This window comes from Corythoichthys intestinalis, chromosome 11, assembly GCF_030265065.1.
Source record: "Corythoichthys intestinalis isolate RoL2023-P3 chromosome 11, ASM3026506v1, whole genome shotgun sequence".
Lineage (NCBI taxonomy): Eukaryota > Metazoa > Chordata > Actinopteri > Syngnathiformes > Syngnathidae > Corythoichthys > Corythoichthys intestinalis.
The window spans coordinates 14129987-14151191 of NC_080405.1; the positions used below are offsets into that span (position 1 = coordinate 14129987).

Consider the following 21205-nt stretch of genomic DNA (forward strand, 5'->3'; position numbering starts at 1 on the left):
TTTTCCATGCTGCTTTTCCACACGAAATGATATTTTTAGACTGCAAGGCTGCGTGACGTCACCACCGTAAACCGGAAGGGGGTCAACATAGATGTGCGCTCGCATACAACCCGTGCTAGTACTGCTTAATTTCTGCCGGTAATCTTTCAAAAAGAACAGGTCGAGTAAACGCTGCTGCTATGGAACATGCAGAAACGACTCTAGACATTACGACCATCCACATTTGAAGGTTGTTTTCTTCACATGTTCCTCGAAGCCAAAAACTTCAACTTGTGCGGACAACCAAAAGACCAGTTTAACGCCAGCAAGGTGAAGCCATTCACCTTCATACGCAGTAAACATTTTGTTAGAGGTCATGGTCCTACAGATGACAATGCTGATCCATTGCCTGCCACAACCTGCCCCGAAGAGGAAAGCCATTTTGATATTTTTACTTGTTTTTTAGTGTGGCGTTTTGTCTTCCTAATTCTGTCTGACAATGAATGACCTAAAAATTTTTTAAACCTTTCTTATATATCACAATAGTCATGTATGCCTATTTTTATAAAATACGAATATTTAAGTAATTAGCTATGTTTGGCCTTGGTGTTTTTGTCGTCAGCCTGTCCATGCCTATAGGTTGCCTCTAACGGCTTTACCTTTTCTGTTGTAAAGAAACAACCTTAATAAGGGGGAAGTGTAAATAAATTATAAAAATTAAGAGTTGCTATTAATAAAAAAATTAAAAAGTGTTTGTTGGCTGTCAGTGTGTAGCATTTGCGATTGCTACATAAAAATAACAATATAAATTACCCCAAGAACGGTCAGAAACGTAAGACAACCAGAGGATATAATATACAAGAAAGACAGTGTATCTGGTGTAAAGGATAGCTTGTTGAAACAGGAGAATATACTGTAATTGTCAGTGGCGTAAGGCAATGCACACAACAAGAAAAAGGTTGGAATCAGGTCGGCTCTTTTCCCCCGTCTTTTTCAGCCCTCGACACTCAAGCCATCTCTTTTAAAGTTCTTCCACATCTTGACCAGTGAATTTAACACCAGGGACATCGTTTTCGGACAGAATTGGTTGGTTTAGCTCAGTAAACATCTTGTTCGTACACTATTTACATACATCTAGCATGGGGGAGAAACGCGAGTTTGACCCCCCTAGCAACAGTTGCTAACGTCATGAATATTAATGAGCAAAGGTGACGTGGTATGTGCGGTACGCTATAGACCCCATTCACCAACGTCACACAATCACTAGATCGCTGTGTTGTGCCGCCATATTGTCCGTCATTATGTGTCCGTATTGTCAATGATAGGAGTTTCTAAAGGTGGATTCACTTGCAAATTATGGAAGCCCTGGTGCTTTCAGACACTGTAAACTCATTGGATGAGTTGCATAAAAGCCGTTATTTGGAAAAGCTTCAGTCGATCCAGTCGACAGATCCATATTTGATGCCCAAATTTAAAGTTTCCGCCCGTCCGGTCCCGTCCCGTGCGTCAGAGCTCATTCTTAGACCACAAAATTTCCAGTCATATTCCAGTTTATGTCACGATGATGATTCGGGTACCCAAAATCGGCACCGGCTTGAATATAAACCGACATTTGGGCAGCTGAGCGTCACCATTGTCAAGATTGTAAAATGAAACCTGATCGGCAGTTCGACAACGGGCCGGTGTGTGCCGAAAAATAGCCGCCCCACGTGAAATGTCCCCCCTGACGGGAGCGCTTATTTATAACGCTTTATTGAAGTGAAAACATCAAATGTTTTCATGGACACATTACAGTAATGGATTTACGACTGTAAAATCAGTTTTCAATAATTAAATTACACAAAATAGTAGTACTGTATTTTAGTAACAAATCGTGGACTGGGCCACATAACCATCTTTGAACAGAAATGTATTAGTCTACAGGTTTTCACGACCATATCCCAATGACAATCACACAGGTATGACATTTATTAGTTCAAGCAGAGTAAAACAATACATATTCACAGTACAAGATTTATTGGTTCAAGCAGAGTAAAATAATACATATTCACGGTACAAGAAAGTCGTTTCCGTGTGGGCGCTCCCTTCAGGGGGGTCATTTCACGGGGGGCGGCTATTTTTCGGCACAACATCTGTTGTTGCGCTCACCTTCTTGCTGCATGACCGTGGCGACGGGCTTCCTAATCTCCGTCTGATGATGTCTGTGATCGTGTTGGCATCACGACTATTGATGTTTTCGCTGCTGTCTGACGGCTGTCGACACAAACACATCAAGGACCGAGATAAACAAACCGTGCTGCTTCAGAAATGTGCCCTTTTAACAATGGGCACACAGTAACTACTCAAATGACCGTTTATCTTCTCTGTTACTGCAACCAACCGCCACACATGCCTTCACCATTTTTATTAATCAATGTTAACGATTGTCAGGAAGTTTTTGGGTTCGTTTACTAGGCGGTGATTTAGACAAGCAGAAAAACACGCAGTAATAGGAGGAATGTACGTAGCGGTAACATGTAAACATGATGAGCTGACGGACATTTTTGGCGGCACAAGTTAGGGGGGTGGTGTTGTGACGTCACGTGAATGAGGTCTATTACAGGGTAACTTGTATTGTGACAACCAACCCCGTTTTCCCTACAGCTCTTTGTCTCTCGAAGCTGTAATCGGCTGAGGTTGAATCTGATTGGTTGATTGAATCACCCAAAAACTTGATTGGTTAATTCATATCTACAAGGATGATATTTAAGTTCGACACCCGGAAATGAACGTAGACTGCCGATTTTAATGCATACTTTTTTTAGAAAGAGTGGATGTATAGAACATAATCACACATAAAACCAATTGAACTCCTCGCTGTATTCATGTGTACACTCAACGCTTTATTTATTTTTATATCTGTTCTACAAATTTTTCTCAGCTAAAATTCATATCTCGCCAGAATGTAAGGCATTCACATGGACTTCAATAGATGGCAGTAATGAGTCACTTGACAAGCGCCAACGAGCGTTTCAGGGGCAGTATGCTCCCGACGTCTACCTTAGTTCTACATTTTTGACGCAACGAAGAAGAATGTTACCAGGAAGTAACCGTAGCTGTACCTGAAATCAGTCCATCGTGTAACTCTCAAGTGTCTCAAATATGGAAAGTCCCGAGTTAACGTTCACTTTAGCCTACACAGTTTTATCTCTCTGCTTCGTATTTACGCCAAATGAGTTTCGTTCGGCGGGGTTGACTATCCAAAACCTGTTTTCCTCATGGTTGGGCAGTGAAGACATGGATTTCATACACTACCACATCAAGAGGAGTAGCACTACTCTACTGGTCCACTGCGCGCTGCCAATCGGTACACATAACACAATTCGACTTTGCCTTTAAGCTCTGCAAAAAATCTATATAAATTGGGCATATTTGTTTTTTTTTTTTTTTTTTTTAAAGTAAATACTGGTACTTGCGCACAGTGTTGAGTGACAGACAACACGATCACTTTCTGACTGTCAACTCCCCTCTATTCACCAATTAGGCAAAATATATTGAATAATCAATTACTGAATTCGAAACTATTAGTTTTGGTCACATAGTAATTCTTCAGCTTCCCAATATATGTGACAGACTGCTTTTGTGCTCATTTTTATGCTGGAAATTTATGAAAGTTGCCTTGGGACAGATCGAAGTTTTGAGAAAGAATAAACAGAGGACACCAGTTTTAAGAAAATAACCCTCTTAAACGTTACACGGTCCTGTATGGAATAGCCTTTTTGGGGGGACACGACACGGGTAGTAAACCGGCAGAGCAATGAGTGGTGAGAGTGGCTATTCAAACCCCAAAGTCGTGTAGACCCTGATTGCAAGTGGAATGACAGTTCAGGAAGTTTGCAAAGTCAGAAGAATGGTAATTACAATTACGGAGTGGCACCACATCAACATAAAAACGTCACACACTATAGGGGTCTCACGATAAATCGCTCTGAGCGATATATATGGTTAGGCACAGCCTAATTAAAATCGATCAAATCGCAATACATCAACATCAAAATGCGTTGTGGTTTTGTTAAACAAAAATGTTTTTCATTAAATGAGGATTCAGGAGGAAAAAAAAACATCTGAATTTTTTTAAAAATAGCATTAGCACAAGTATAATTACTTATATCTGCACATAACATTGTATGAAATCAATTGAATGCTCTTGAATAGAATCGTGGCAGACTGTAATTTCAACAAATATATTTTTGTCCAAAGAATCAACTATTGTATCATATCGTCATTAAATTGGTTATTGAGAAACCTAATACAGTACATATACTGAAGATTTATCTCGCATATGAGTCAACATTTCTAAAAGACACACTTCATCGTCAGCGCATTTTTAAAATTCATTTACTCAGTACGATGGCTATTATTATTACTATTTTTACTTTTAAAAATGGCACTTTTGAAGAACTATCCGTTTTGGGGGTATTTTAAGTGAGTTACTGTATGTGATATGTATTGGAGTTGACTGACATAGGACAGTTGGGGATCACATCATGAAAAATTATGGTTTCGAAGTGTTTGTTTTCCTTTTACCAGCAGCCTACACTCTTGTCCATCTGTGCAGGTTACTTCATGGGGATGTGTATTGCTGCTCCAGAGAAACACCTGAGATACATTCACCAGGTCAGACTGTCTCCTCAACATTTTGAGCTAGTCACTAGTTTTGACTGCTATTGCGAAAATCTACCACATTGTCGTGTTTATATTACCTAATAAGCTTTTTTTTTTAAAATTATGATATAGGGTGGGCTGGGTTGTGGTGGCTGGTCTGGATTATTTGATGGGTTGCAACCCAACACCCCTCCCTCCCCCATAAATTACACCTATGCAACAAACTACAGTGGTATGGAAAAGTATCTGAACCTTTTGGAATTTCTCACATTTCTGCATAAAATCACCATCAAATGTGATCATATCTTTGTCAAAATCACACAGATGAAAAGACGGTGTCTGCTTTAACTAAAACCACCCAAACATTTATAGGTTTTCATATTTTAATGAGGATAGTGTGCAACCAATGACAGAAGGGGGAAAATAAGTAAGTGAACCATTACATTTAATATTTTGTTGCCCAACCGACCCCCTTTGGCAGCAATAACTTCAACCAGATACTTCCTGGAGCTGCAGATGAGTCTGGCACATAGATCAGGACTAATCTTGGCCCATTTTTACTACATTTTTACTACTGCTCGTCTACAAAACACTTAATGGCCTTGGACCAAAATACATGCTTGACTTGTTAGATTCCTATGAGACATCTAGACCCCTAAGGTCGTCTGGAACCGGTCTTCTGCATGTTCCAAGAACAAGAACCAAGCAGGGTGAGGCAGCATTTAGTTATTATGCTCCTCACCTCTGGAACAAGTTACCCGAACGTCTGAAGTATGCTCAAACTGTTAGCTCTTTTAAATCAGGGCTAAAAACGCTTTTGTTTAGCACTGCATATCTATAACTGTCTATATATTTCAATCTACCTGCTTTCTATTCCTCTTGTTTTTATCTCCATTGCAGGTTTCAATTATTATTATTTGTAGTAGTTTTTGTTTTATTTTTATTTTATTTATTTATTTTTATTCTGTGATTAAATGCGATCTTCTGTCTTCGTTTCTACGTTGTGTTGATTTAAATGTGATTTTTATGATCTTCATGTGATGTAAAGCACTTTGAATTGCCTTGTGTTGAATTGTGCTATATAAATAAATTTGCCTTGCCTTGCCTTGCCATTTTTCTCTACAGAACTGCTGTAGTTTTTCAGTCAGATTCCTGGGATGTCTGGCATGAATCGCTGTCTTTAGGTCATGCCACAGCATCTCAATGAGGTTCAAGTCTGGACTTTGACTTGGCCTCTCCAGAACACGTATTTTGTTCTTCTGAAACCATTCTGAAGTTGATTTACTTCAATGTTTTGACTCATTGTCTTGTTGCAGCATCCATCCTCTTTTTAGCTTCAACTGTCTGACAGACGGCCTCAGGTTTCCCTGCAAAACATCCTGATAAAATTTTGAATTCATTCTTCCATCAATGATTGCAAGTTGTCCAGGCCCCGAGATAGCAAAACAGCCCCAAATCATGATGCTCCCTCCACCATGCTTCACCGTGGGGATGAGGTGTTGATGTTGGTGAGCTTTTCTATTTTTCCTCCACACATGACGTTGTGTGTTACTCCCAAAAAATTCAACTTTGGGTTCATCAGTCCACAAAATATTTTGCCAAAACTTCTGTGGAGTGTCCTAGTGCCTTTTTGCAAACATTAAACGAGCAACTATGTTTTTTTAATCCTCCCATGAACACCACTCTTGGCCATAGTTTTACATATAGTTGATGTGTGCACAGAGATATTGAACTGTACCAGTGATTTCTGTAAGTCTTTAGCACACATTCTAAGGTTCTTTTTTTTACCTCCCTGAGTATTCTGCGCCGAACTCTTGCCGTCATCTTTGATGGACGCTCACTCCTTGGGAGAGAAGCAAGAGTGCCAAACTCTCTCCATTTGTAGACAATGTCTCTGTTTGTTGATTGATGAACATCCAGACTTTTAGAGATGGTTTTGTATCTTTTCCCAGCTTTATACAAATCAACAATCCTTGATCGCAAGTCTTTAGACAGCTCTTTTGGCAGAGCTATGATGGCCATCGGACAATGCTTCTCATCAAGACAATTCTTACCTGGTGTGTGTTTTATAGTGGGCAAGGCAGCTTTGAACCACTCATCAGTGATTGGGCACACACCTGACTTAAATTGTACGGTAAAAATTGGTTTCAATTGCTCTTTAAGTCTCCTTAGGCAGAGGGTTCACTTACTTATTTTCCCCCTTCTGTCACTGTTTGCATGCTATGCCCCTTTCCCACTGAAACTAGTGGGTCAACGTGCGTTTTTTCCAAGCCGATGCAACCCACTAGCAATTGACATTTGGCACCTTTCCCACTGACAAAAAAAAAAGCCGTGTCTTTTTTTTTTTTTTTCACCCGTCTAACCCCCCACCCCTCCTCAGCCATGTGTAAGGTTGCGTGACGTCACCACGCTAAGATCAACGTCGACAAGTGCGACCGAATTCATTCAGTTAAAGGAAGTAAACAATGCTGAGCATCATGGAAGCCTCCTTTCCGTTTGTGTTCTCTGTTTTCATGCTTTTTACTGCCCTCGAAATGGTTGAAATGCGGCAAAGGATCAACACTCTGCTTGTGCTGAGGCAATGTAGGCGACATGAATTCTTCTTCTTCTACTAGCTTTGTTGTTAGCATCGACGTAACTACGGTTGTGGGGCGTGTTAAATGTGAGGCGACTGGCATGTTGTTATGACGCATCACATAAGAGCCTACGTCACCACGTAGATTAAGCTGCTGACTGTTGACCCGGGGTTTTGCTGTCACACTGCGTGACGATCAGAGCCGAGGTGATTTTAACGCGGGTCGCTTGGCGGGTTGATTGACACGGGTCGCTGCACCTTTCCCACTGCCACCAAAAGCCGATTGTTAGTGGGTTGACACAGGTTTTTTTGGCCAGTGGAAAGGGGTACTATCTTCATTAAAATATGAAAACTTATACATTTTTGGGTGGTTTTAGTTAAAACACACACTGTTTTTACATCTGTGTGATTTTGACAAACATCAGGTCACATTTGATAGTGATTTAATGCAGAAATGTGAGAAATTCCAAAAGGTTCAGTTACTTATTAATAGCACTCTATTCAATAATCTATGATTTACCTTGTTAAGGGTTCAAATATTTTTTTTTTTTGTATAAACTTTGATGAGTTGTCCCCAAAATTGGATTTAAGTGCACTTTTAAACTATGTACAGTTGTGGTCAAAAGTTTACATACACTTGTGAAGAACATAATGTCATGGCTTTCTTGAGTTTCCAGTTATTTCTACAACTCAGATTTTTCTCCGATAGAGTGATTGGAACAGATACTTTGTCACAAAACACATTCATGAAGTTTGGTTCTTTTATGGCGTTATTATGGGTTAACAGAAAAAGTGATCAAATCTGCTGGGTCAAAAATATCCATACATGGATCTGAAAAAGCGAATCATTGACTTGAACAAGTCAGGAAAGTCACTTGGAGCCATTTCAAAGCAGCTGCAGGTCCCAAGAGCAACAGTGCAAACAATTGTTCGTAAGTATAAAGTGTATGGCACTGTTTTGTCACTGCCACAATCAGGAAGAAAACGCAAGCTATCACCTGTTGCTGAGAAAAAATTGGTCAGGAGGGTGAAGATTCAACCGAGAATCGCCAAAAAGCCGATCTGCCAAGAATTAGAAGCTGCTGGAACACAGGTGTCATTGTCCACAGTCAAGCGTGTTTTGCATCTCCATGGACTGAGAGGCTGCCGTGCAAGAAGGAAGCCCTTGCTCCAAAAGCGGCACTTTAAGGCTCGACTGAAGTTTGCTGCTGATCACATGGACAAAGATAAGACCTTCTGGAGGAAAGTTCTGTGGTCAGACGAAACAAAAATCGAGCTGTTTGGCCACAATGCCCAGCAATACGTTTGGAGGAGAAAAGGTGAGGCCTTTAACCCCAAGTACACCATGCCTACCGTCAAGCACGGTGGTGGTAGTATTATGCTGTGGGGCTGTTTTGCTGCCAATGGAACTGGTGCTTTACAGAGAGTAAATGGGATAATGAAGAAGGAGGATAACCTTCAAATTCTTCAAGATAACCTAACGTCATCAGCCCGAAGATTGAGTCTTGGGCGCAGTTGGGTGTTCCAACAGGACAATGACCCCAAACACACATCAAAAGTGGTAATGGAATGGCTAAATCAGGCTAGAATTAAGGTTTTCGAATGGCCTTCCCAAAGTCCTGACTTAAACCCATTGAGAACTTGTGGACAATGCTGAAGAAACAAGTCCATGTCAGAAAGCCATAAAATTTAACTGAACTGCACCAATTCTGTCAAGAGGAGTGGTCAAAGATTCAACCAGAAGCTTGCCAGAAGCTCGTGGATGGCTACCAAATGTGCCTAATTGAAGTGAAAATGGCCAAGGGACATGTTACCAAATATTAGCGCTGCTGTATGTATATTTTTGACCCAGCAGATTTGATCACTTTTTTCTGTTCACCCATAATAAGGTCATAAAAGAACCAAACTTCATGAATATTTTTTGTGACAAAGAAGTATCTGTTCCAATCACTCTATCAGAGAACAATCAGAGTTGTAGAAATAACTGGAAACTCAAGAGAGCCATGACATTATGTTCTTCACAAGTGTATGTAAACTTTTGACCACAACTGTATATACTGTACAGTACAAAAACCTGAAATGTAATTACTGTATAATAATGTATCACACATTAGACTGCAGAATGAAAATGTTATTTTGAACAGATTTTTACAATGGCGAAAGACTTTACAAAAGTAGGCTAATGGTAGAGAGGAAACTAGTTAGCCGTCTTGGCATGCTAACTAGCCATGTTATCTGCCTCGTTAACAAGCTTCCGTTATACGATTTGTTTTACCATCGCTAGACACACTAAACACGCTGGAGTAAACTCTCGTAGCTGGTGTGGAATGTTCGTGACAGCGTTTACTTACCTTAAATTTTGTGTAAAGTGACGGATGATGGTCACGTAAATGTGAATTCATGTTGGAGGTGTTGCTTTCCCTGGCAACCACCCTCCGCAAGCATGTCAGCTCTCCTTCCGCCTCTAAGCCGCGGCCGTCTGTTTCTTTTTGGAAGTCGAAGTACTCCCATACAAGTGACTTTGTCTTTTTTGAGGGGGAAAAAGCTCAGGTGTAGTGTCACCGACAGACACAGGACAGAGCAACAAACGGAGGGGTAGGTGTGAGCGCTGCCGCTCCAAGCCTCGGATTTCTTGCTTCATTTTTGGGCCATGAAAAATGGCTAATACCGTACTAAGGTATGGAAAAGAAAATTCTAATGGTTTTTCAAACCGTGACGTTTTCATACCACGGTAATCCTTGAAACCGGTAACCAGCACATGCCTAATGTCATCAGATTTTCTTCTTAAGTTGAGTAATGTGTCTTGCCCAAGAATACAACAGCAATGAAGGCGAGCTCCGAATCCCCTATCCTTTCGAACAAAGTAGTAGCCGCTCAATCCGCTGAGCCACCATCGCACGGCGCTTTATTATAATTATAATATACATTATAATTATAATATACATTATAATTATATATATATATAATGTGCAAAATGCCACCATAGTCAAACACAGACAGAGTGGTACATCCAATGCTTATTTTGTGTACGTAGCGACATTGTTAGTTCACTTCATTGGCCGATTTTGGTTCATTTTGTGGTTTGCTCAATTGCACTTAAACAGTAGGTTTTCATACTTTGTCTTATACTAAAATAACGAATGAAAGTATACACTTCTTCAGCACTCACCTTTTATTTTTACAAAATTTTTGTTGTCCCCCCAGATGAGTGACACTTGGAAGGTGTTTTTCATCCTCTCTTTGTGCCTCCTGTTGGCCAGCTATATACTTATCATCTTCTGGTCACGCCGACACTGGCACAACCATCCTATCAGCAGAGCTCTACAGGCTCATGTCCAGCCTCCTCATTCAAACTGGCGCTCAGTGGCCAGCCACATCAACACAGAGTTCAGACGCATAGACAAGTTTGCTACAGGAGTACCCGGAGCCAGGGTCATTGTCACGGACAGCTGGGTGTTAAAGGTCTGTTTGTTTATCTTTATTCACGTAGCATTTAAGAAAATTGACTTTATTACATCCACCTGTAGGTGAAACCTACGGAAGCAGAGGTTATGTACTTGGTTGTGTATATCAGTCTGTTTTTTTTTGTTTGTCTTACGTTTGTGTTGAAGATAACTCAAGAGCGAATAAAGGATTATTATCAAACATGAAACGGAAGAGGTGATTCAATTTTGGGGTAATAATGAGTTCAAATGTGTTTGTCCAGCTGTTTGTTTTTTAGGATTAGCTGACGGAACCGTACATTTTCCCAAAATGCTGCACATATTTTCCTTCTAACTGTTATGTATTTTGTCTTGAGCAGGTGACCACCTACCACGTCTACATGGCCGCACAGAGGGACTGTCATGTGACTGTGACCGAGTCCAGGCAGCACCAGCTAAATCCCGACTCTGCCTCTCCCATACAGCTGCTCACCCTCAGAGTGCATAGCATCAATCCTGCTGTTAGACCATTTGACATAAGGTACAACTGGTCCGTCTAATGGAAAGACCACAACTGCAACCGCTTTCCCTCTGCCTTAGATTCAGGCATGAAAATCTCTCACCTTTCGGCGAAATTCCCCGTTTTGAAGTCAAAAAGGGCGACCTACGTGAATTGCGTAGATCCGGGGAGAAATTATTTTTGGGAGGGAGGGGGGGGGGTCGGGAGATTTTATGTAATTATTATTATTATTATCATCATGTGATTAACTTAGTACGGAAACTGAGCAATTCAGAAATCGGTCCTTTAAAACAGTGACACTTGGACAGTCAGCAAATCCTTCCAGATGCTTCGCTGACAAGAACCAATCATCGGGCCAAAATGCGTTCCATTAATCCAATCGCGCACACTCTTTATGTGTACAGGGAGTGCTAGTAGAGCCTTTGGTTGCATTGCAAAGCTGCGAAAACAAAAAGCAGGCCTTATCCACACCGGGGCAGACCAGAGCGCAGCATACACACTTGCCTGTATTTGCCAGCAGATTGAATTTGGTGAGTAAGGGTTTCAATCGTTTTCATATTTTGCGATATAATAAAGTTACTGCTATTCGTTGCAGCTTGTGTTGAACACTGCTAGAGCTAGGCAAATCTCCCGTGAAAAAATAGCTCCCGTTAAATTGGCGTCAAGCTTGTGTATTTAGCGGTAATATAAACGAAGAAACGCACTATTGAGCCAAATTAAGCGGCCTGCTCTCGGATGGAGGGGGGCGCCTCGCATCGCTCCCGTCGTCCGCCTGAGACGCGTTATTTTCGGCTTGGACTTGAGATGACGGCCGGTGTCGGCACAACACCGGCCCGACGAGTGGCAGGAATGATTCTTGCTTCTTAAAGCTTTTCAGAAATACAAGGATCCCTCGTTTTTCGCGGTTAATGGGGACCAGAACCTGCCGCAATAAGTGAAAACCGCGAAGTAGCGCCCCCCCCCCCCCCCCACACACACACACACACAATTTTTTCGCGCGTGTTCAACATTACATTGGAAAAAGATACATATATAAGACATGTTTTTCCACTTTTTCCCCCCAAAGTATCATTTATAAATGGTTTTTAAGCACTTCAAAATGTAAGAATTGCATGTTTTAAACATGTTACTGCCCCACCGAATTATTTTTAAACAACAAGAAAGTAGTAAGAAAATGTTTGGCTTTATTAAATGCTTCATAGTGAGTCAAACCCTCTGAGGCTGCTCACTTTGTTAAACGATGATGGACACATGTGCAAACTTTTTCTATGATAGAATTTTTTTTGAGTGAGTTTTTTTTTTTTTTGTTTTTTTTTTTTGTTTGAAGAAACTTATTTTTTGTTTGAATAATAATAAAGACACAAATGTCCTAGCCAAAATGTGGCCCAAACACAAAACAACATTACTTCAATGTGAAAAGATGATTCAATCAAGAAAAATAGTTTTCAAATGCTTTTTTTGTCTCAAATTAATTTTTTTCAATCAAAAGCAATTTTTTTTATTGAAGTGACTTTTTTGGGATTAAAAATATTTATTTTGATTGAAGCAACTTTTTTTTTGATTGAATAATAAAGACACAAATCCACCTTCATAGTTATTGAGAGAGAAAGAAATTGAGAAAGCTTTAAAAAATAAAAGCCATCGGGGAGTCTGATTTTTTTTTTTTTTTTTTTTTTTAATAAGATTTATATTTCATTATATAGAGATGTCTTGTAAGGAAAGGAGATTGAGGGATACAAAAAAGAGTTGAATGAATCTGCTAAAGGCAGTGGATACCTCATCAGCTGGGTGAATAGCACACTTGGTAAGAATAAGTTAGCAAGGATAGTCGGGTGTAAAATACAATTATAAACACAATTACAATGTTATTTTTCTATAGGATTTTATGCCGTTGGTTTATTAATTATTAGGTGCTAGAGTTGTTAAGTATGGATAATAATGAAATAATAGTTTTGAGAAAACTGAGCTGTTGGTGGTTCAATGACCATCTAATGTGGTTTGTTCTCAGATGAACAAGTTGAGGAAGGAAGTTTTGATGCAGAGGTTGAAGGAAGAAAAGAGGCAGACAGACTGAGTGACAGCCAGAAAGTGTTGATGACTGTGTTGATTTCTATTCACTGTTGCCCCCTCCTAATTAAAGTATGTCACAGTTGCAGCCAATTATTACCTAAAGCTGGTTAAAATTGAAGTTATGTTGTTTTAAGGTGTATTACAGTGGGGAGAACAAGTATTTGATACACTGCCAATGGGTTTTCCCATTGGCAGTGTATCAAATACTTGTTCTCCCCACTGTAAGTACCGTATTGGCCCGAATATAAGACGACCCCGATTATAAGACGACCCCCTCTTTTTCAAGACTTAAGTTTGAAAAAAGACTTTTTGAACACCAAATTAATTTTTATACAGAAACGACCACGGAAAGCTTTTCTCTGACTGAGCATTTTTTAGGCGATCTTTTTGAGCTCTCCATCTCCGTACATTACACTCTGTGACACCATATTTCACAGCCGCTTTGCAGTTGTTTGAAGACACCGCCTCATTTATCACCATCAACTTGAAGTTTGCGTCATAACTTCTCCTCAGCTGCCGGTGTTCTGCCAAAATGTCCTACATCGGCGAAACGTCCTACATTAGTCGAATTTGACACCTAAATTACTACCATGCGCTCTAAACTTGTTTTGTTTAGATGCATACAGGAATAACGTACTAAAGAAATGCCTGCAGAAAATACTTAAATGTAGTTATGTCAAATAAGGACGATTTAAATACGCTATGTGACTAATGTGGTCAACTGCTTCAAAGCTAACACAAAAAAACACAATGGTTAAAAGTATGAGAGGGTAATACATGCAAAAAGTATCTTTGAGGCTGTGAAAAGGTTCTAAATAACTAAATAAAAACAAAAATAGTGAGTACTCGCCGCTTCCAACCGATGTGCGCATGCGTGTGAATGCATATGCAAGCGCCCTGAGCATTGTGTAGGACGTTTCGCCGCGTAGTAAGGAATGGCCAAACACCGGTTAACCTGGCCAATCTTCGACCCACTTTTCTCCAAATTGTCGCGAAGTTTCTCCATTTTCGGTTATCTCTTCTATTACCGGTATTTTCTTCTCTTTTCCTTCTTACCACTTTCTTCTTCGTGTCAGGGGTTCGCTTTGGCCGCCCGAGTCGCGTTCAGCATTCGATTCATTGATGACTGGCGCCATCAAGCGTCGTGAATGGGTATATGTCTAGGCCGCAGTTTTTTTTTTTTTTTTGTTTGTTTTTGTTTTTTTAGACCGCAGTTATAAGACGACCTCCTCTTTTTCAATCTTATTTCAGTGCAAAAAACATCGTCTTATATTCGGGCCAATACGGTACTTGTTCATGTGCCCCTTTTGATCGATGAGCACCCGCCCCTCCAACGGTCTCTGCACGGCCCTGCTGAAACACAGTGTGGGTCGACAGAGCTCAATATTTTGTTGGGTTGTACAGTGTACCGGAACATATTTCCTCCACACCCTTCTCACCTTTTTAACCCCTGACCCATTTTCATGCCTGTAGATTGAACTCAACGGAGTATGCCGAGCTCAGGGAGAAGCTCCACGTTCCCATCCGAAACTCTGCTAATGTAGTTATTCGCCAAACAATTAGTGAGCTTTTCCTGGAAACGTTCCAAGCTCACGTGAACCTCAACCAATCCTACTCGCTCCCCAGTGGACAGGTGGAGTATTACATTGTGTTAATTTATGAAACATAAGCAAGGCTTGTCCCTCAATCTCTCTGCATATACAGGAGGTGGAGCCGTGTATTGGCTGCATGCAGATGCCAGCAAACACCAAACTGGTCAGACTCTGTCATGTAGATGGTAAGTGTGTTAGTGATAGAAAAAATACACAATGTAATGTGCAGGTTTCCGGATTTTAGTTTCAAACACCAACCATGGACTTCGTAATGGTATTGACGGGTCAGATCGGTCTTGCACTGCACCTCACGTTCATGTAGGGGGCCAACCACATCGAGGAGCTATTCACAAACGCACCACGCAGCGATTTAACGCTGGATTTCTGTTGAAAAAGTACAAAAGCTGTACCGCATACAAACAGGAAGGATTGTCTCAGGAGTGATTTGTTCGAGGGTTCAAGGTAATTATTTTATTTTTCGTACCATGCATGCATTTTGAAACGTTGCGAAAAAAAATCAATGGGAGAAATTAGCCGCTACTGTACTGGCATCGTTGTTCACAATATTTACGTAAATTAAATGCTAACTGCACTTTTTTTTGCTTTTAACCAAGAATTTAGACTGTTCTACATCCATATCTATAAAGAATTGGGGAATTTAGGCATTTATTCACAAGAATTTTCACCAGAAAATCTCTTTACATAAGGTGGCCGCTAGCTACATTTACTAACAAATTAGCATTGTACTTTGGCATATTTACGTAAAGTTAATACTAAGGGTACGTTTTTTTTGCTTTGAACCAAGAATCAAGACTGTTTTACGTCCATATTTATAAGGAATTCGGGGATTTCAGCATTTATTCACAATAATTTTCAACGAAAAAAGCTCTTTTTCTGTGATTTCACTTGGTCAGCTTCGGCCTCGCCAACAATGCAGGCCCCTATTTATCGGCCCTGCGCCCCGTGTCCCATGTCCCGTCAATACATTATGAAGTCTATGCACCAGCGCAAAACTCATGCTGTTTGTTATGTGTGTGAAACAAAACTCAATGCTACTCTTGCTTTGACTTCAGAGTGGCTGGTGCTTAATGATCCTTGTCAATTCTTGCTGATCATGGCAGAGAATTTCGCTGTGACATATTAGCTAGTCTGTTCTGAACGGGCAGGAAGCTAGAAAAGTTCGCTCACTAACACATTTTGAAAACCAGGCAGTTATTAAAAGATAACTTGATAACTTGATCCTACTATCCATATTGGAGCAATTTAATAACAGCTTGATATGTCCCATTTCCATCTTTTTTAGGTACTCAAATATTTTACAAGTGCAAGAACAAAGTGACATGATAATGAAAATAACAAACATTTTAAAATATTTGAATGTACTTTAAAGCCCATTGACGTCACAAAATTCTGAGGTTCTTCTCATTTCTGGTCAAAAAGAGGTAGCTAAATCCTACTTGACTGTTTCCGACAATTTAATAGACTTTGTAATAATTTAATATGGAATGTTTAGTGCTATAAATGAGTGGTCCCCAACCTTTTTTGCCCACCGACCGGTGTGAAGTGGGCCTTTTTTTTCACGGATGGACAATGTATTGTTGAAAATTACAGTAAATATAAAATAACACAATGGCGCTGAAAACAATCATTAAGTGCAGGGAAAATGTAACTCACTGCTGAATAAACCTTTTTTAACCGCGGTCTCTCCTAAAACTTGACGGCAAATATCCCTGGTCGCAGGCATAAAAAGTTATTCTCCATTCGTGAAAGGTCTCCTAGGCTTTAGCAATACGGTTAGCCACGAGGTATGATGCTAGTACATTTGCGTTTGTTGCCTCGTTTTCTAGCTTTTAGCCACATATTACACTGTACAGAATGGACTTGGTTGTAGGCTCTTCTTCGGGCTCAGCAGATGGCCTTTTCCCCCTTAAAAAAGCTGTCCAAGGATGTATGTTTTTCAGTCCGGTTCGCTAAGGTGGTTGTGTTCATTGTTAAAATCATAACAGCTACAGTGAGGCAAATAAGTATGTGAACAACCTGCGATGATGCAAGTTCTCCCACTTAGGAATGATGGGCGGGTTTGAAATTTTCATGGTAGGTGCTTGTCCACTGTGAGAGACAATCTAAAACAATTTAAAAAAATAACTAAATTACATTGTATGATTTTTTTAAACAATTTATTTGTATTATACTGCTGCAAATAAGTATTTGAACAACTGAAAAAAATAAATGTCAATATTTGGTACAGTAGCCTTTGATTACAATTACAGAGGTCAAACGTTTCCTGTAACCTTTCACCAGGTTTGCACAGACTGCAGCAGGGATTTTGCACCCCTGCTCCACACAGATCTTCTCTAGATCAATCACTTTTCCGGACTATCATTGAGAAACAAAGAGTTTGAGCTTCCTCCAAAGATTTTCTTTTGGGTTTGGATCTGGAGATTGGCTAGGCCCCTCCAGAACCTTGGTACGCTTTTTAGGAAGCCATTCCTTGGTAATTCTGGCTGTCTGCTTCAGGCCACTGTCATGTTGGAAGACCCAGTCACGACCCATTTTCAATGCTGTAACTGAGGGAAGGAAGTTATTCCGCAAAATCTCACAATACATGGCCTTGGTCATCCTCTCCTTAATATAGTGCAGTTGTCCAGTCCAATGTGCAGGAAAAACACCCCCAAACCATGATGCTACCAACCCCTTGCTTCACAGTAGGGATGGTGTTCTTGGGATGGTCCTCATCATTCTTCTTTCTTCAAACACTATGAGTGGAATTAAGACCAAAAAGTTCCATTTTAATCTCATATGGTCACATGACCTTTGCCCATGATTTGAGCGCCTTGAAAGGTGGAAAAGCGCTATATAAGTATAACACCATTTACCATTTACTCCTCTGGATCATTCAAATGGTCATTGCCAAACTTAAAACGGGCCAGGACATGTGCTGCTTTAAGCAGGGCAACCTTCCGTTCCACGCATGATTTTAAACCATGACGTGTGTATTACCAACAATAACCTTGGAAATGGTGGTCCCATCTCCTTTCGGGTCATTGACCAGCTCCTTCTCTGTAGTTCTTGGCTGATTCCTCACCATTTGTAGGATCGTTGAGACCCTACGAAGTAGATCTTGCATTGAGCCCCAGTCCGAGGGAGATTGACAGTCATGTTTGGCTTCTTCCATTTTCTAATAATTGCCCCAACAGTGGATCTTATATCATCAAGCTGCTTGGCAATTGCCCCGTATCCCTTTCCAGCCTTGTAGAGATCTACAATTCTGTCTCTGGTTTATTTGGACAGCTCTTTGGTCTTGACCATGTTAGTAATTGGAGTCTTCATGGTTGTATGGGGTGGATAGGTGTTTATATGCAGCTAACCGCCTCAAACAGGTCAAAAAGTCAGACTCAAAAAGTCAACATCCACTTCACTTATTCGTTGGACTTTTTAAAGGCGACTAACAGGTCTTTGAAGCTCAAATTCTAGCTAATAGACAGGTTGTCAAATAGTTATTTGCAGCAGTAGAATACAAATAAATTGTTAAAAAAAATCATACACTGTGATTTCTGGAGTTTTTTTCTTTACATTGTCTCTCATAGTGCACAAGCACCTACCATGAAAATCTCAAAGCCGCCCATCATTTCTAAGTGGGAGAACATGCAAACTCGCAGGGTGTTCAAATACTTATTTTCCTTACTGTATATGTATTTGTGTGTGTCACTGCTTATAACTCTATTACTCTTCTGTTATGTAGGAGCTGACGTTGAGACTGAGTGCGAGCAGTGTTTCTGCAGACCTATGTGGTGTTTGTCCTGTCTGGGTCGATGGTTCGCCAGCCGACAAGACCAGCAAAGACCCGAGACCTGGTTGTCCAGTCGAGTCCCCTGCCCCACCTGCCGCGCCAAATTCTGCATACTGGATGTTTGTGGGGTACACTGACACACAAAAGTCCCAGTTATGACATCATATCAGGATGACTACACAACAAATATTTCCTTAATGTTCGCTCAGTACAGTGAATAAGAAGGAATAACTTATTGAATGAACATTTTGTATGTGGTATATGGAGGATGGAGGAAGTTTTACAATTTGTGAAAGTTGTTTGGTTAGTGTAACGCTAAAGAGACATGTCAGAATGGTAGATGTCACTTATGTCGCCATATTCCAGGCATGTGCGCACAGATGCCAAGTGGTGCTGAAGCACCCGCCTTTTTGCCCTGGTTGAAAAAAAATTCCATTGCAGCACTTTTTTTTTTCATTCATCACCATTGAAAACAATCAAAATCACTCTGTCATCATTTTTTAAGTTTTAATATCTGATAGGCATTTGTTTGAGTTGTTTGACAGTTGTACATACTTGTGGCAACCCCCTTCCTTCTCCTACTCCTTTTTCTGGCTCTCATATAGTTGAGCGACTCAAAGCAAACAGGTGGGAATGCTTTTGCATTCCCTGATAAGGTTTTGTGCCAAATTGACCAAAAATACTTAAGTGAAGCACTGTCAAAAACATTATGTGTCTCCTGGTTCAACGTTTCCAAAAAAAACTCTTCGCTTTACGCTTGCTGACATAATGCTTTATTAATAAAATCCATTATTTCAGCACCTTGTCTAGCTTTTTCCTGATTAAGTGGTCATGTTTAATGGAAAGTAGGTGAGTCATACACAGACGGCTGCAGACGTAAAACAGAAATGAATGACCAAGCATTGCCTGGTGTGCTGACAAGACTTAAGGGTAGGGGCCCTATTTTCTTACGCTGTTTAAATCTGGGCAAGGGGTGTCCAAACCTTTTTTTTTTTTTTTTAACTTATTTTCAATTAGTAACTAATCGGCTGCTATGGGTGGTGCTAGATGGCCAATCCATTTTGACTGGGAGGGCTGACAGGGATCGAACGATGAAACATGATCACTCAGTGCCAGCCTTCTCAGTTGAAATAAATTGGATATCTATAACTGTCAATGAGTTGAGGGCTACAAGCAACAAAATAATCCAGAGGTATCAGGATATTGCGTGAAAAAAACATACTCCTGTATTAAGTTGAACTGGTTTTTTGGTTTTTACCCCTGAGCTAATAAAAAGGCACTGTTTAAGAGACTAGCGCTATCTAGTGTTGAAGCTGAGAAGTGCAACAATGTGGGCTGAACGCAAGGTTGTAATTTGGGCCGTATTCAATTTAAATTTTTTTCAATTTCATAACCCGCTATGGACCAATAAAAACTGGGGGGCATGCTGCAGTCTGCCCACGGGCCCTAGTTTAGAGACACCTGAGCTAGACCATGCTTTGGTAAAGCCTACGCTATAAAAAGAGAGCAGGATGTGCTGGATAAGGGAGTGAACGCTGCCGACTCCGCGCGCCAATAAGCAGGCTTCTTTACATTCCTTTAAACAGAGGCGCGCTTAGTGCGAGCAGAATTTGGCCAAGGAGATCTCTGCAATGAAATGGGCACTTCCGACCTTGACTCGAACACAGGCAGTGGCATGATTTTAGAAACATGGTAAATGGTGTTATACTTGTATAGCGATTTCCTACCTCTCAGGTACTCAAAGCACTTCACACTACATTGCCATCTACCTACTGGTGACACAGCACCAGGAACAATGCGGGGTTCAGTATCTTGCTCAAGGATACTTAGACGAGTGTTAGGTGGAGAATCGAACCCACAACCTCTGGGTTGGGGGACAACTACTCCACCACTGAGTCACGCATTCCCCCCCAATAAAGATTGTAATAATAATTGCGTTGAGTAAGTGGATTCTTCCAAGCAATCAAAGAATAAAGACTATTCACTTATTTATGAATTAAACTAGAGCTTAAACGATTACTCGAATAATTTGAGTAACTCGGTTTTAAAAATTGATCGAGGAATTTTCTCCGTCTCAAGGAATCGTTTAATTTTACAGGATCACATGCGTACAGGAAGAAGACAGAGGCAGTAGATATATTTGATTTCAACCATGCATTAATATAGAGGTAACGATGAAGAAGCCGACGAAAGCGAAGAGAGAGGCACCAAGAAAAAGCAGAAAATATCAAAAGTGTGGGAGCATTTCAAGCTGGACACCAAGGTGAACACTGTTTCAAGTACAGTGTATCACAAAAGTGAGTACACCCCTCGCATTTCTACAGATATTTAAGTATATCTTTTCATGGGACAACACTGACAAAATGAAACTTTGACTCAATAAAAAGTAATCTGTGTGTAGCTTATATAATAGAGTTAAATGTATTTTACCCTCAAAATATAGCCAATAATATCTAAACCCCTGGCAACAAAAGTGAGTACACCACATGGGAACTACGTACATCCCTAAATGTCCAAATTGAGTACTGCTTGTCATTTTCCCTCCAAAATGTCATGTGACTCGTTACAGGAGTGCTGTCAGAATCGCTGCAGAGATTGTAGAGGTGTGGGGGG

General features: G+C 40.5%; 1 protein-coding gene across 3 annotated transcripts; it reads left to right on the top strand.

Moving 5' to 3' along the window:
• Window positions 1-3033: 3033 nt before the first annotated feature.
• On the top strand, window positions 3034-19077 carry tmem129 (transmembrane protein 129, E3 ubiquitin protein ligase). 3 transcript variants are annotated; one of them, XM_057849371.1, is made up of 7 exons: window positions 3034-3325; window positions 4577-4635; window positions 10403-10660; window positions 11001-11161; window positions 14684-14843; window positions 14915-14987; window positions 18545-19077. In XM_057849371.1, exons 1-7 carry the CDS (start codon window positions 3121-3123, stop codon window positions 18727-18729), a joined length of 1101 nt encoding a protein of 366 aa, XP_057705354.1. In that variant the 5' UTR covers window positions 3034-3120; the 3' UTR covers window positions 18730-19077. The 3 variants fall into 3 exon arrangements, with proteins under 3 accessions (XP_057705354.1, XP_057705356.1, XP_057705355.1); XM_057849372.1 differs by lacking the exon at window positions 3034-3325 and adding an exon at window positions 3414-3871; XM_057849373.1 differs by lacking the exons at window positions 14684-14843; window positions 14915-14987; window positions 18545-19077 and adding an exon at window positions 11545-11976.
• Window positions 19078-21205: the final 2128 nt, after the last annotated feature.